Source organism: Danio rerio, chromosome 13 (assembly GCF_052040795.2).
Source record: "Danio rerio strain M-AB ecotype USA chromosome 13, GRCz13ab, whole genome shotgun sequence".
Classification (NCBI taxonomy): domain Eukaryota; kingdom Metazoa; phylum Chordata; class Actinopteri; order Cypriniformes; family Danionidae; genus Danio; species Danio rerio.
In genome coordinates, this window is record NC_141033.1 from 53,410,001 (window position 1) to 53,425,000 (window position 15,000).

General features: G+C 35.9%; 2 protein-coding genes across 9 annotated transcripts in view; one reads left to right on the forward strand and one right to left on the reverse strand.

Moving 5' to 3' along the window:
* blnk (B cell linker) overlaps positions 1-15,000 on the reverse strand; it is a 221,780-nt gene that overhangs the window by 32,134 nt on the left and 174,646 nt on the right. For 2 of the 5 annotated variants that reach the window (XR_015505057.2, XM_087277761.2), the window contains exons 4-5: positions 4,360-4,425; positions 292-348 (exon numbers count right to left, since the gene is read on the reverse strand). The exons of 1 other annotated variant lie outside the window; for it this stretch is intronic. Coding sequence is in view for 2 of the 4 variants with exons in the window: in XM_087277761.2 (XP_087133887.1) it covers positions 292-348; positions 4,360-4,425 (123 nt within the window). In the remaining 2 variants the exon portion in view is untranslated. 5 annotated transcript variants of the gene reach the window in all.
* The window catches only part of dntt (deoxynucleotidyltransferase, terminal), a 394,622-nt gene that overhangs the window by 30,381 nt on the left and 349,241 nt on the right, over positions 1-15,000 (forward strand). The window lies entirely within an intron of this gene.

Here is a 15,000-nt window from a genome sequence, read left to right on the forward strand (position 1 = left end):
AAAAGCATTTTACACACAGAATTCAATACAATTTTGAAAAATTAAATAATTATATATAAAACTTTTTTTCCTTTTTTAGAACAATAAAAAATTATTATTATTTTTTTACTTTTTGCTAATTTAATTTGATAAAAAATTATAATCAATTCTAAATTAAAAACAGTGTTAAAAATTAGCCAAAATTTATGTAAATGAATCTACAGGCTAATAGTTAAAGACACATGTCAGTCACGCATAGCAACAAACTTAGTAAAGGTAAAAAAAAAAGTAAAACACAATAATCATATTTACCGGTCCAGTGTTGTTCTGCCAGTTTTCAGAATATTAGCCGCTTGTTCATTCTGAAACCTTAAAAAAATAAAGAAACAGACAAAACATTACAGTTATATTGACATTGTTAAATAATACAGTGGAGGAAGGAATGATTCACCATCCTCTGATTTATTAATTTATTTATTAAATTTTTTTTTAAATTTCCCAAATGATGTTGAACAGATTCAGGAAGTTTTCACAGTATTTCCTATAATATTTTTTCTTCTGGAGGAAGTCTTATATGTTTTATTTCGGCTAGAATAAAAGCAGTTTTTAATTGTTTTAAACCCATTTTAAGGTCAATATTATTAGCCCCTTTAAGCAATATTAGTTTTGGATTGTCTCCTGAACAAACCACTGTTATACAATGACTTGCCTAATTACCCTAACTTTACCCTAATTACCCTAGTTAAATGTCACTTTAAGCTGTATAGAAGTGTCTTGAAGTATATCTAGTCTAATATTATGTGCTTTCATGGCAAAGAGAAAAGAAAACAGTTATTGGAAATGAGTTATTGAAACTGTTATGATTAGAAATGTGCTGAACAAAAATCGTCACTCAAAAAAATCTAAAACATTTTCAATTGAGCAGGCTAATAATTCTGACCTCGGCTGTAATGGTTAATCGATTGTAATGGTTGATCATTGACTAAAGTGATGCATTTGAATGAGGAAACATTCAGGTTAAACAGCGCAGAACAGAAATGCATTGAAGTGCAGTAAAGTTTCATGCTCAGGATTTTGGAAAAACCCCGAAACCCAAACACCAGAGCTAATAATTACAGCTGTGAACAGAAACTAGATAGTTTTTGGGCGGGTTTAATGTTTTTGTACTGAATTCCTGCATTTATAACCGTTGTTGTGCAGCAGATGCTCTTTTATTGATAATAACTACTGCTCTTAATGTGATATTGTTTCCGTCATGCAAGACACACCCAATGGCCTGCTTTGGGAGTATTTATATGCAGGAATAGAGAAGTGAGAGGAAAGAAGTGTGTGTGTGTGTGTGTGTGTGTGTGTGTGTGTGTGTGTGTGTGTGTGTGTGTGTGTGAGAACACAGTCAGCAGATGTTTCCTCACGATTGTTTTCAGACTGACCAAAACCAGAGCTGCATGATACTGAACACATATGCCATATTCAATATTGTTTTCATTTATTCATTCATTAATTTTCCTTCGGCGTAGTCCCCTTATTCATCAGGGGTCACCACAGTGGAATGAACCGCCAACTATTCCAACTTATGTTTTACACAGCGTATGCCCTTCCAGCTAGAGGTCTGCGTGGGACCATTTTTTTAGTACCGCTCCTGCTAGGTTTTATTCCACACCCGACTGCTCCCGCTGCTCCGCGTCTTTGTTCACCCTCTGCCTGCTTAGTATAATTTTCTAGACATCTCCCGCTAATGCGCACCTCTCAATTAATGTTGCTGCACATTGCCACGAGTCAAGTTCTGTGATTGGTCGGCTTGGTAGCATTGATGCGTGTGGGCGGGGCTGAGAGCCGCAGGAGAGCAATGTGTCCATTGGAGGGAGTGTTTTGAGTGACATTTCTACTTTGTGTTTACCTTATGATTAAAGGTAATGCCGATCACTCGACGCAGCCTAGGCTGATTTATACTTCTGCACCCTTCATTCAGCAATCTCTCACTTGGAATATGTGAGCATATTTACTGTACAGAACCTGTCTGTGGTCTATGAGGGCAATAAATAAAATAAAATAATTGTTCATTAATCAAGATTTTGATTTTAGGAAATTTGCCCAGCCCTAATTGTAGGGTAATGTCAGTTTTGTTTGCCCCTTTGTGATGAGACATGAGTGTGTTCCAGTCTTGTGACTGCTAAAGGGTAGTACTTTGTAGTAGGGCTGGGAGATTTGGCAAAAAAAAATCTAGTTTTTTATAAAGTTTGACCGATTCACGATTTTTATTTTTATTTTTTTTATTGTGTTACTAGTCTTCTCAAAACATTAAAACAACATGACTGAAGTAACATTCTCTTTAAAAGTAACTTAAAAAACCATCTAGTTAAGGAACATTGTATTTTTAATGGCCATGTCCTACAAAAATCGGTCAAGGTGTAAATAAATGTAAAACTAATTCACGAGTTAAACATCATTGCTGAAGATTTGAATAAGAAATATTTGTGTAAATATTGCACTTGCAGGAATTCAGGGGTATTTTTGCTAGTTTTGCTGAGCCTAGGAAAGATTGGCTGTCAGCTCGGCTTTGTCTTCTGATTGAATGTCAGGTTGTAAAGCTGCTGCCTTTTCTTAAAAAGATACAGTGGAAGAAAAGGACTGAACATGGAAACTGTAAAGCCTAATTTAACCCAATGTGTGAAGTTGTGGACGTATAGCAGGAGCAAATACAAGCACCAGATGTGTGTCTAATATAAAATAATATATTTAATCTATTTTTATTTTTCCCCCTTTTAAATATCGATCATTTGATGCGCTTTGCTCCACTCTCTGTATTATGCTGCCTGATCTGTCTGGTTTTCAACTAGGTCCGCTAAATGACTTCATGGGGGCGGCTACTTTCATTTTCACTGCTACAGTACCTCACCTCTGCTCGTGTTCAAACCAAAAGATCGGCGCGGCTTTTCACATGGCAGGCTTTTACGTCCTTCATACATGTTGAGATCGAGTTTATCGAGTTGATGAGGGAATGTCTTGACAATCCACACAGACGTGACTCAGACTAATGCAACAAGCAAAATCCTAACGCTTCACGCTTTAACAGGCAGTCAAGCAGGTCGCACACCAGAAGCGCCGCGACACGGTGCGCACATGACAGTTTAAACTATCACACACCAGACGCGCACATTCACATGATATTTGAAGGGCCATGACACCCCCCCACTTTCGTTTAAAGTCTACTTCAGATTTTTAAAAAAATATGCATGATTAATGGGCGTGGAGCTCCGCGAGCATAGGGCAGAAGTGGGCGTGACCAGCAGGGGAGAAAGGGGAGAGAACAACTGTTGATGTCAGTTAGCTCACAAACTGAGACACAAACCGAGGAGACGCATGAGTTTATAGTTTACAAAGTTAAAATGCAAAGAAATAAACAGTAATTTAGTGCCCTGCTACATTTGTTATTTGTAATTTCATATACACATAACCATAATTTATATCATTATAAAGATAATCATGTTCATATAAACACTATAAATGAGCATTTTCCCTCAATCCCCGGGTCTGAATCATAGATCTGAATGCAGACTCAGTGCAGCAGGTCTCCTGACCTGCCTATTTTAACCATTATCCCTGCTGGTAATCTGGAGGATTCAGGCGAACACAGCAGCACGGCGATGTGTCTGAATGTGAACGAACTCCTGATACAAGACAGCGTCCGCCATTCTCCAATTCTCGTACTGCTCTCCCGACAAAAATGCTTGCAGCACACACACAGCTTTGCTGTATGATCGGCCCTGACAGGATCGCGGGGAAAAACATGCAACAAACCCCGTGGATCATGGAAACAAACACATACGAGCCTTCATAAACGGCTACTGCGTGCCATGGGTCCGTGTCTCACAGCTTGAGTGAGTGAATGGCGCATTGGTGCCATTATAATGTATAATATATATATATTTTTAAAAATCGCGATTTCTCTATTTAATATAAAATTAAATCATCGACAAAACGTAAATTCGAATTAATCGAAAAAAGCGGAAAAATCACCCAGCCCTGCCTTGAAGTATTACCACATTGCACAAAAGGTCATTTTTGTTGGCCTTAGTGTACGAGTGTTTGTGTTTGTGTGTGTGTGTGTGTGTGTGTGTGTGTGTGTGTGTGTGTGTGAATGTGAATGAGTGTGTACGGGTGTCTCCCAGTACTGGGTTGCAGCTGGTAGGGGATCCGCTGTGTAAAACATATGTTGGAATAGTTGGTGGTTCATTCCGCTGTGGCGGCTCGTGATAAATAAGGGACTAAGCCGAAGGAAAATGAATGTGCAGTCCTACACAAAACACCAGTGATTAATTGCCTGATTGAGGGCTTTGTCTTTTCCCGTTGTGTTATAATTAGCGAGGAACGTAAACGCACCTTTTTATTCTGTTGAACAGGCTGTCGTCGTTCTTTTTGATGTCTTGAACGATTTTCTGAAGCTGCCTGAAAAACAAAACATCTGTTAATTAAAGCACACTTACAGATGAAGACACAATCATTAGCCTTTTTTTTTGTTTTTATTTTTTTATTAATTGTTAACAAAACATACAGGCTGAAAAAACAATATAATGAAATATATCAATTAAAAAAACCCTCCCTTCCCTGGTGTCTCCCTAACTGGGGTATAGTTAACAGAAAATACAGTGTTTAGTATCAATTATACAAAGCAAGGCAGTCATTCTGGATCCTGATCATTGCTTTGTAAACATGGAGATTTCGTCAGCAGCTGAAGTCCAGGGGCCTCATGTATCAACGCTGCGTACGGACAAAAACTGTGCGTACGCCAGGTTTCACGCTCAGAATCGCTCACGTTTAGATTTACTAACGATGAACTGAACGTGGGAATGTGCGCAGCTCCATGCCAGCTTCATGGCTGGCGTACACACATTTTTTGTGCGTGTCTGTTTTATTTCCATTGGCGACTCCTAGAGGCAGTTGTGTTAAATTGCACTCTGCAAAGTGTCTTCTCAGCTGTATGAGACGAGTTCATCTGCATGTCTAGTATAAAAGGTTTCCGTACCGTACAGTTGACCATCCAAACATTAAAGCGCAGTTTGCAGCGGTCGCCGGTTTTCCCAATGTAATGGGAGTGATCTACTGCACGCACATTTCTATAAAGGCACCATGATCTGAGGATGAATTTGCATGTGTGAATCAGAAACATTTCCATTATATAAATATGCAAATTAAATTTAATGCACAAACTTATTAATGATTCCTACTTGTCTTTCTTATAATGAAGAGTGTATAGGGAAAATCTGATATGTAGCGGGAAAAAACAAACAAAAAAAAGAGTAAGTTCATCAGACGCTGGGTTCGAACCGAGTTTATGCTTGAACGTGTCAAAGCATGTTGCTATGCATTTAACGAGCTACGCCACCCAGACTGTTAAACACACTGCAAAATTTTACACCTATTGATCGCACTAATACTTTTTTAATACACTCAGTGCGATGTTCAGACCCAACTGTGTTAACCGCATCAGCTAAACTCTCCCACTCTATTTTATTCTTTTGTTGTTAATTCCGGAGGACAAACTTGCGAATAAAACAGTTTTCCTCTGGTCTACCTCTGAAAGCAGCACCTCCAATTCACATTCTGTTCAAAGTTTCTCTTCTTGATTTTGCCTTTGCTTTTTCGTTCGGTTTTGCCAAAGTAGAGTCATTAGCATATTCATATGGGGGAGGAGGCAGGGAGGGGTTTTGTGCTCGTGCATGTTGCGCTCACAGGGGATATGCGCCGAATCCCACGCATATTCTCTTTGTACATCTGTAAAACTGAGCGCAACATGCACGAGCACAAAACCCCTCCCTGCCTCCTCCCCCGTATGAATATGCTAATGAGTCTACATTTACAGCTTTGTGCGTACGCAATGTTTTAGTATGATTTCCCCGCAAGTCTTCCTACATGAGGCCCCTGATATTTAAAGTGCTCATTTGTACCAAGTGCACTCGAGCTGTGGATAATTCCAACATTATAATGTCCGGAAGTTGTACCACTTGTACATGTCCAACTTATGTGGAGGCAGGCAATGTTGGGCTGGTGTTTTTAAGCAGAAGTTAAGCCAGCCAGCCAAACAGCTGTTTATAGTTGAGTGAGCTTCAACATAGAATCATCGCTCAGTAATAGAATGGAGGGATTCACTGGCACAGGATATTCAATCATTTTAGACAAGATAAGACAGACCTCATTCCAAAACTGTTGTATTGTTCCACATTCCCACATCATATGGAAAAAAGATGAAGCCTCATTTTAAACATGTAACTCAAACGGCCTTTATCATCTTCATAATATAGCCCGCTAACGTTCTTTTCTCTCGAGGCCTGATGCTGAAAGACTCGTGCTTTTATCACGTCTTGCTTGAATTTTTGCAATTCCCTGTTAGGAGGGTTACCAGCAAATTCTCTTAAGGTTTTTCAGTACGTCCAAAATTCTGCTGCACGTGTGTTGACACACACATCATGTCAGTCTCACATCACTCATATACTCTAACTCTCTCTGGCTGCCCGTCAAGTCTCGTATTGATTTTAAGACATTGATTTTAACTTATAAAGCGGTTCATGGTTCTGCTCCAGGTTACATTTGTGATCTGAAACCTATTTCCTTTGCCTCTCGCTGTCTACGCTCTGCCTCGAGTCTTACGCTGTTTCAGCCTCGCTGCAAACTCAGCACCATGGGAGGCAGGGCGTTTCTTTCCGTGTCCCCAAACTGTGGAATTATCTTCCCTCAAACATTAGGAATGCCGGATCATTGGACGCTTTTAAAAAGCAACTTAAAACTCATCTTTTAGGACTGTTTTTAACTTTTTTCTTTACTGTATTTTTATTGTTTACTGTGCTTTGTTGGTTTTACTCTCTTGTAAGCGCTTTGGGTTTTAGAAAAGCGTGTTATAAATAAAATACATTATTATTATTATTATTATTATTATTATTATTATTATTATTATTATTATTATTATTGTTAAGACCCAAGTTTCTGGGGTCCGTTCTTCGTACGTGGATTACTCAGTTAGCTGGATTTGGATATTGACGATTTGACACGATCCAGGATCGTTTCGGTCTTCAAAGCTGATCTGAGAGTTGTTGTCATAGCAACAGTTCTGCTAGCTCAAACCTGATCGGGAGCAGGTTCAATTCATATAAACAGGATTAGATTGGCTCAGTTCAAGCAAATATAATACAGAAAGTATGTTCCCAATTCTTGTATTTTCTTACAGTAGTAGTTATATACACTTTGGAAAATGGTACATATTTTTTAATTATATATATATAAAGTTATATTCATTAATTAAATAAATAAAGTTATATATATATATATTAATAAAACGTATGCAATCTGCACCCTCGAAATGAAAGTACAAAGACTGCTATCTGGTGGTGCAAAGAGAAAACTTATTGATATGAACTTTTTAGATCGCTTTAGTACAAATTGTGTATAATAGAAATGCACAATATGTGACTTTTTTAAAAGCAATAATACATTTATGCAGTCATAAACATGTTTTGATAGTTAATATGACAGTGATTTGATGCTTTGATTCTTTACATGGATTAAAAAAACGGCTACTATAATAAAGAAAATCTTTTCTTCTTCTTTTCATTGTTTTGCTTTGAAATACATGATGAATACTCTCGACACATGAAAGTGTAAAGCCTGCAGCTCACAACAAATGTGAAAGGGTTTTGCGTGTCATATTTAACAAGCCGTTTACTGCTAATTTGATGTAATTTAGCTCACATGGATAATTGAATATTAATCAGATGATGTCATTATGCAGCTGTGCCGTCAGCCAATCGTTGCATTGCTGATCATGATTTCGAGGATGGATAGATCTGTCCTTCACAACACACACAGCGATCTCAGATCAGTTCATCCAGACATTCTAATCTGATTCGCAAACTTGTTTGAAGAACCAAATAAGCGAGAGATCAGTTATCAAGATTAAAAGATCCAGGATCTGCCAAATAATCTTAGATCTTTTAAGCGAGGTACGAAGAACGGACCCCAGGCCAGAGGCTTCTGAGTGGGGTCCAGTAGGTTCTATGACAAAAGTTATAGTGAATGAGTTGGTGGTTAGGATTTTTGGATGAAGTAAAATGTACCCTGGTGATTTTTACAGAGAGAAGATATATACAGGTGAAGTCAGAATTATTAGCCCCCTGAATTATTAGCGCCCCTGTTTATTTTTTTCACCAATTTCTGTTTAATGGAGGGAAGATTGTTTCAGCACATTTCTAAACATAATAGTTTTAATAACTCATCTCTAATAAATGATTTGTTTTATCTTTGACATGATGACAGTTAATAATATTTTACTTGATATTTTTAAGACACTTCTATACAGCTTAAAGTGACATTTAAAGGCTTAACTAGGTTAATAAGGTGAACTAGGCAGGTTAGGGCAATTAGGCAAGTCATTGTATAATGATGTTTGTTCTGTAGATTGTTGAAAAAAAATAGCTTAAAGGGGCTAATACTTTTTTGTCCCAAAAATGTTTTTTTTTTTTAAATTAATGACTGCTTTTAATCTAGCCAAAATAAAACAAATAAGACTTTCTCCAGAGGAAAAAATATTACCAGACATACTGTGAAAATTTCCTTGCTCTGTTCATCATTTAGGAAATATAAAAAAAAAATAAAATAAAATCAAAAGGGGGCTATTAATTCTGACTTCTATATATATATATATATATATATATATATATATATTAGGGTTGGGCATCTAAGCTATAATGCCGATCCGATACGCATCTCTATATACAAGGAATACGATCCGATATATTAGTGATACATTTATGACATATTGCGATGCAACACGATACGATTCACACCCATATCACGATACAATGCGATATTTCAGCACTAACTTATTAGATCAAGTTTATGAGATGATGTGAAAGAGGATGCTGTGCCATTGAATGAGTTTGATTATTTATTAACCAAGCAAAACCAAGACTTTTTTTTACAAACTGGCTCTTCTCTCAGAGCCAGAGTGTCAGTTTACAGTAGAGGGCCATTTTAGAACATATAGCACATATTATTTAAGTATTTTCAAGATAAACAGAATGTATAAGTGCAATATATATTAAAAATATGTATATATTTGCACTCTTTCAACATAAAGGTTTACCATTGCACAACAAGAATTGTGATTTAACTTTTCAACTATGAAAACAAGTTTAACAAAGATATATTTTGCCACCATTATTTTGTCATTATTATTATTAATATTATTATTATTATTATTATTATTAAATAAAAATTAACAGGAGGAGGTGTTTAAAACCTTCGTTCTCCGTGACACTAGGCTGAATATCTTTGCAGATGAACAATGCAATAGCATTCGTTATTGGCGTAGAGCGCACAAAACTGTTGCGCACAGAAAAAAAAATTGCAATGCTTTTCTCACCACTTTTGGAGCTGGTTGAAGCAGTGCGAAAGCCGGGGATGCAGAAACACTGGAAGATGCTTTTACAACAACACCGTGGCGCCGCTTCAAGTGAGATTTCAGATTACTCGTACTGCCCGCGTATTTTATAGATGCGCGGCACATTTTGCAAATTGCATCTGTCCTGTCATGTCATCCATCCTTAAATCCATAATGTTCCTATACTTTAGATTTAAAACTCAGTGAGGAATAAAATGTTTGTTTTGCTTCTCGCGTTTTCTGAGGGCGCTCCACTAGCTTCATCCGCACACCTGATACACTGAGTTGTATTGTAAGTGTACACATCCGCAAATCCGTTGCTAAGGCTTACTTTATGTAGGTCGATTAAATTATGCGCCAAAAACAGGTTGACAACTCTTGTTAATACATAAAAAATACATTCTATATTAAAAATATAAGCTGTATCTCGGAAAAACCGATGCATCTCGCAAAAACCGATTTGCTTCCAAAATTTCATTCATCCTCTGCTGCTCAACCGATGCACTCGCATCGTGCACGCGCATGACCGCGTATCGATACATATCGATGAATCTTCCCATCCCTAATATATATATATATACTATAATATTTAATTTAAGTAATTTATTTTCTTTTTGACATGATGAAAGTAAATAATATTAGACTAGATATTCTTCAAGATACTAGTATTCAGCTTAAAGTGACATTTAAAGGCTTCACTAGGGTAATTAGGGTAAAGTTAGGGTAATTAGGCAAGTCATTGTATAACAGTGGTTTATTCTGGAGACCAGTGTTCCCCAACCCCAGATCAATAGTGGTACCGAGACACTAAAGAAATCATTAATTATTCACGTTTTCTCTATAATCTGAGTCTGAATGATTTTTTTGGAAAAATCTTTTATTTTGAAAATGAGTCACTTGAAAGTCAGTCACATGAGCGGACAAATTTAACCCACAAGCAGCAAAATGAGTCAGAAACAGACGTTTTTGGAAAAAGTCTTTTGGCCCAGTGAAGGACCCGCGGATTGCCAAGGAATGGATCCGCAACCCATTTCATTGTCAATAAATCAGTTGAATCCAGCTTGTCTGTGCAAGAATATCACTGTCTGTTCACATATCACGTCTTTATCACATGCAAGTTCATTATATCCAACTTAAGTGTTCACTCCTAGTTGACATCTCAACTTTTCAGAATGCAGTGAGCGCACTGCGAATCACGTGACAAGAACAGACCGATCAGCTTCACGCTTTGTATGGAACATACACATTTGGGTAGACTAATCACCTCAGACTAACACAGAACACCCAAACACTGCAGTGCTTTATCATTCATTCATTCATTTTCCTTTGGCTTAGTCCCTTATTTATCTGGGGTCACCACAGCGGAATGAACCGCCAACTATTCTAGCATATGTTTCACACAGCAGATGCCCTTCCAGCTGTAACCCAGTACTTGGAAACACCCATACACACATTAAATTTGTCAATCGTTAAGCGATCCGCAGTGATAAAAAGGTTGGGGAGCACTGCTGTGGTCGATCGAAAAACACATTGCTAAAAAGGGCTAATAATATTGACCTTAAAATGGGTTTAAAGCTATTAAAAACTGATTTTATTCTAGCTGAAATAAAACAAATAAGACTTATTCCAGTAGAACAAATATTATAGAAAATACAGTGGAAATTTCCTGAATCTGTTCAACATTATTTGGGAAATATTTGAAAAGGAATTGTTTTAAGCTGAACTGTATATTGCGAGATGCACGCGTGTTATATTTTGACGAATTCAATATAACACACAGCCCTGCTCTCCCAATCACCCACATGTTCTGTAAATCTCTGTTCAAGCGTAACGCATTGAGTTTTGGGTTTTTACAGCTCGTCAGGTATAAAGTTAAGAGCTTCTGACAGTGTGAGAGACTGAGGTGACCGAGACATATAATGAACATAATTACAGTCTGCACACATTCAGAGCTGTTTCAGAGTGTCTGAATTCAGTAAAGCCAGCACAGATAAGTTATGTGTCCTCACAGCACTGTAGAAATGACTTGCATGATAAAAAAGCAGTAAAAATGCCTCAGTGGAAACTTGTAATTCCTTAATATATACGGTGAATGACCGTAAATTCTCTTTCCCAGAATTCCCTGCATGAAACTTTATTAATGTTGCACTGTAAAAAATCATTTCAGCTGTAAAAATAAATCTGTAACCTGTTAAATAGTTTCCTTAATATGTACGGTGAACAACATTGATTCTCATTCCCAGATTTCCCTGCTTGAAGCTTGACTTTTTATTAGAGCTGCACTGTAAAAAATGTACGGTGCAACTTTGGTTGTCAATAAGATACCATAAATAAATAATTACATTTGTGCTGTATTTTTCTACATGAATTATTATTTATTATTTTACAGTACAGTTGTAAATCGACAGCAGTGGTGTAGTCCTAAAAAAGGACCCACCCAATCCAAATCTTAAAAGAAGGCAAAGAAATAACGAAAGACAATGTTTCTTTGATTTATTAGCATTAGCTATATATATATATGTATATATATATATATATATATATATATATATATATATATATATATATATATATATATATATATATATATATATATATATATATATATACATACATACACACTAAACATCAGTTCCCTGCTGAAAAACCCAGCTTAAACCAGCTTAGGCTGGTTGGCTGGTTTTAGCTGGTTGACCAGGCTGGTTTTAGAGGGGTTTTGGCCATTTCCAACCTGTTTTTAGCTGGTCAGGCTGGAAAATGACCAGCTAAAACCAGCCTGGTTTGAGCTGGATATAGCTGGTTTTGACTGGACTCCCAGCTTGGCTTGGCTGGTCAAGCTGGTTTTAGCTGGTCAACTTCCGGCCTTAGAGACCAGCTAAGACCAGGCTGGAAATGGCTGGAAACCCCTCTAAAACCAGGCTGAGCAACCAGCTGAAACCAGCCATCCAGACTAGGCTGGTTTAAGCTGGATTTTTCAGCAGGGTTACCTGTAACTATTGACTTCCACAGAAGAAAAAAACTTAAGCTATACATTTTTGGGTGAACTATCCATTTAGGAATATTAAAACAATTAATTTATTTTAATCCCAATACAATTGGCTAACTATATTGAGCTGTATTTAAATGTATATGAGCCTAATTGTTACTGTAAATTTTACAGTCTATTTGTCTCGTACCTTTTACAGTCAGTAAATTTTACAGTAAATTTACAGTCTTACTGCCAACCAAAAATGCCTTTATAATTATTTATTTACAGTGAGGTTGTACATTTGCAATCTTACTGGCAACCAAAATATCCTCTAAGTTACTGTAAATATTACAGTAAGTTGTAATTATTAATTTACAGTGCACTTGCAAGTTTGGTCTTACTGGCAACCAAAATTGCCAATAAGTTAATGTAAAATTTACAGTAAATTGTAAATATAAAATAAGTGTGCTTGTTTACAATCTAACTGCCAACCAAAATTGCCAATGTTTCTTTACATTTTACAGTAAATTAGTACAGTCTAGTAAATTTTACCGTAAATCTGCACTGCAGTAAGTCTTACTGCTGACCAAAATTGCCATTAAGTTACTTTAAATTTTACAGTAAATTGTAATGTACAGCCTTACTTGCAAGTAAACCAAAGTTGTAAGCTACTGTAAAATTTTACAATAAGGTCTAATGATTAATGTACAGTGCACTTGTGTATTTACCGTGTACTGTGTATATTTATTATGTACAGTGTAGATACAGTTAAAGTCTGAATTATTTACACCCTTTGAAAATTTTTTTGAATTTGTTTTCTTTTTTAAATATTTCCCAAATGATGTTTAACAGAGCAAGGAAATGTTCACAGTATATATGATAATATTATTTTTTCTGGAGAAAGTCTTATTTGTTTAATTTCGGCTAAAATAAAAGCAGTTTTTAATTTTTTAAACACCATTTTAGGGACAATATTATTAGCCCCTTTAAGCAATATTTTTTCCAACTGTCTACAGAACAAACCATCGCTATACAATAACTTGCCTAATTACCCTAACCTGCCTAGTTACCCTAATTAATCTAGTTTAGCCTTTAAATGTCACTTTAAGCTGTATAGAAGTGTCTTGAAAAAGATCTAGTAAAAGATTATTTACTGTCATCATGGCAAAGATTATATATATATATATATATATGTGTGTGTGTGTGTGTGTGTATATATATATTTTTTAATGTATGTACTGTATATGCATGCATATATTTGAGTGTTCATTTATAAAATAATAAAATGTGTATGTTTATGATACAAATTATATTTATACATTTATATAAAAGAAAAGTTTTGTATAGTTTTGTTCCTATATATGTGTAGGTTTGAAAAAGTGAACATTACTTAATTAACGCACTGCGAGTTAACAGTCAGGAACTAACAAAAACAACTTAACTAATGTTATACTTTAGACTTTATTTCTAAGCTGCTTTGACACAGTTTACATTGTAAAAGTGCTATAGAAGTAAAGATGAACTGAATTTATTTTAAACATGTAATAAAATAAAAGTAATAAAAATATTAGGCAAAGCAAATAATTCAGCTCAATACAAAACAGTTTTAACTCGTACATGACTGAAAGTACATAGGGAGAAGCATATGCTTATTTAATCGTTCCCCTTCTCCAGTCGACATCAATGATAAATTATAGCCCATAAAATAATACAAATAATTCATGACAATAAATAATGATCATCATTTTATCATCTCATTCTTTTCTAATACATTTTAAGTCTAACTAAATAAGCAATATGTTCTGTTCTGCTTCTATACATGCAATGCTAAGAAAGTTGAATGAAAACTATAATGAATGTATTGTTTATTGCTCGTTCATGTTAGTAAATACACTAAGAAGGCTTGCTGACTTAAATTTAGTTTAAATAAATTAACATTTCTAGTCATTTCAGCTTACGTAAGTCAAACTGACTAAAAATATTGAGTTAAAGTTATTACGTACAAATAAATAAGGTTATTTGAGTATTAAAATGATTTACTTAGTATTAAAATAAGTTAAAATTGTTTGTTGTCTTGACTTTTTGTCATTACATTGCTTTAAAAGTGTACTTTCACCTAATTGTAGAGTGTTAAACGTTCGCTGTGTTTAAGTGGCATGCATATACACACTTCTACACGTCTACCACATGCAAACTGTCGACTGCATTTGAAAATCAATCTTATGTTAACATTAACTCGTCTTAATCCAGCTGAAACAGCGCAGCTCAGCTTCCTTGTGCTGAAATAATAGCGAAACAGAGTAAAGAGTTTGTCTTACCGGAGTTTAACAGCAGCTGGAGCTGTAAACCTGTTCAGATTCTCCATTCTGTATTAATTAAGCTGACTGTAATGAGTGTGAACGTGTCCTGTGTGTGTGTGTGTCAGCTAGTTCAGTGCGCTGATCATAATGTGGGTGTTGGACAGTACTGGTTAAAACGCGCACACACACGCCGTCTGCAGCTGTATGTAGGGTGATTTTTCCGCAGAAGTGGTGTGTAATGAGGATTGTGAAACTGCTGTGAGCGTCACGTTACTCCTATATTTAGAGTGAAGTGATTCACTTCAATGAATCAAGACTATTTC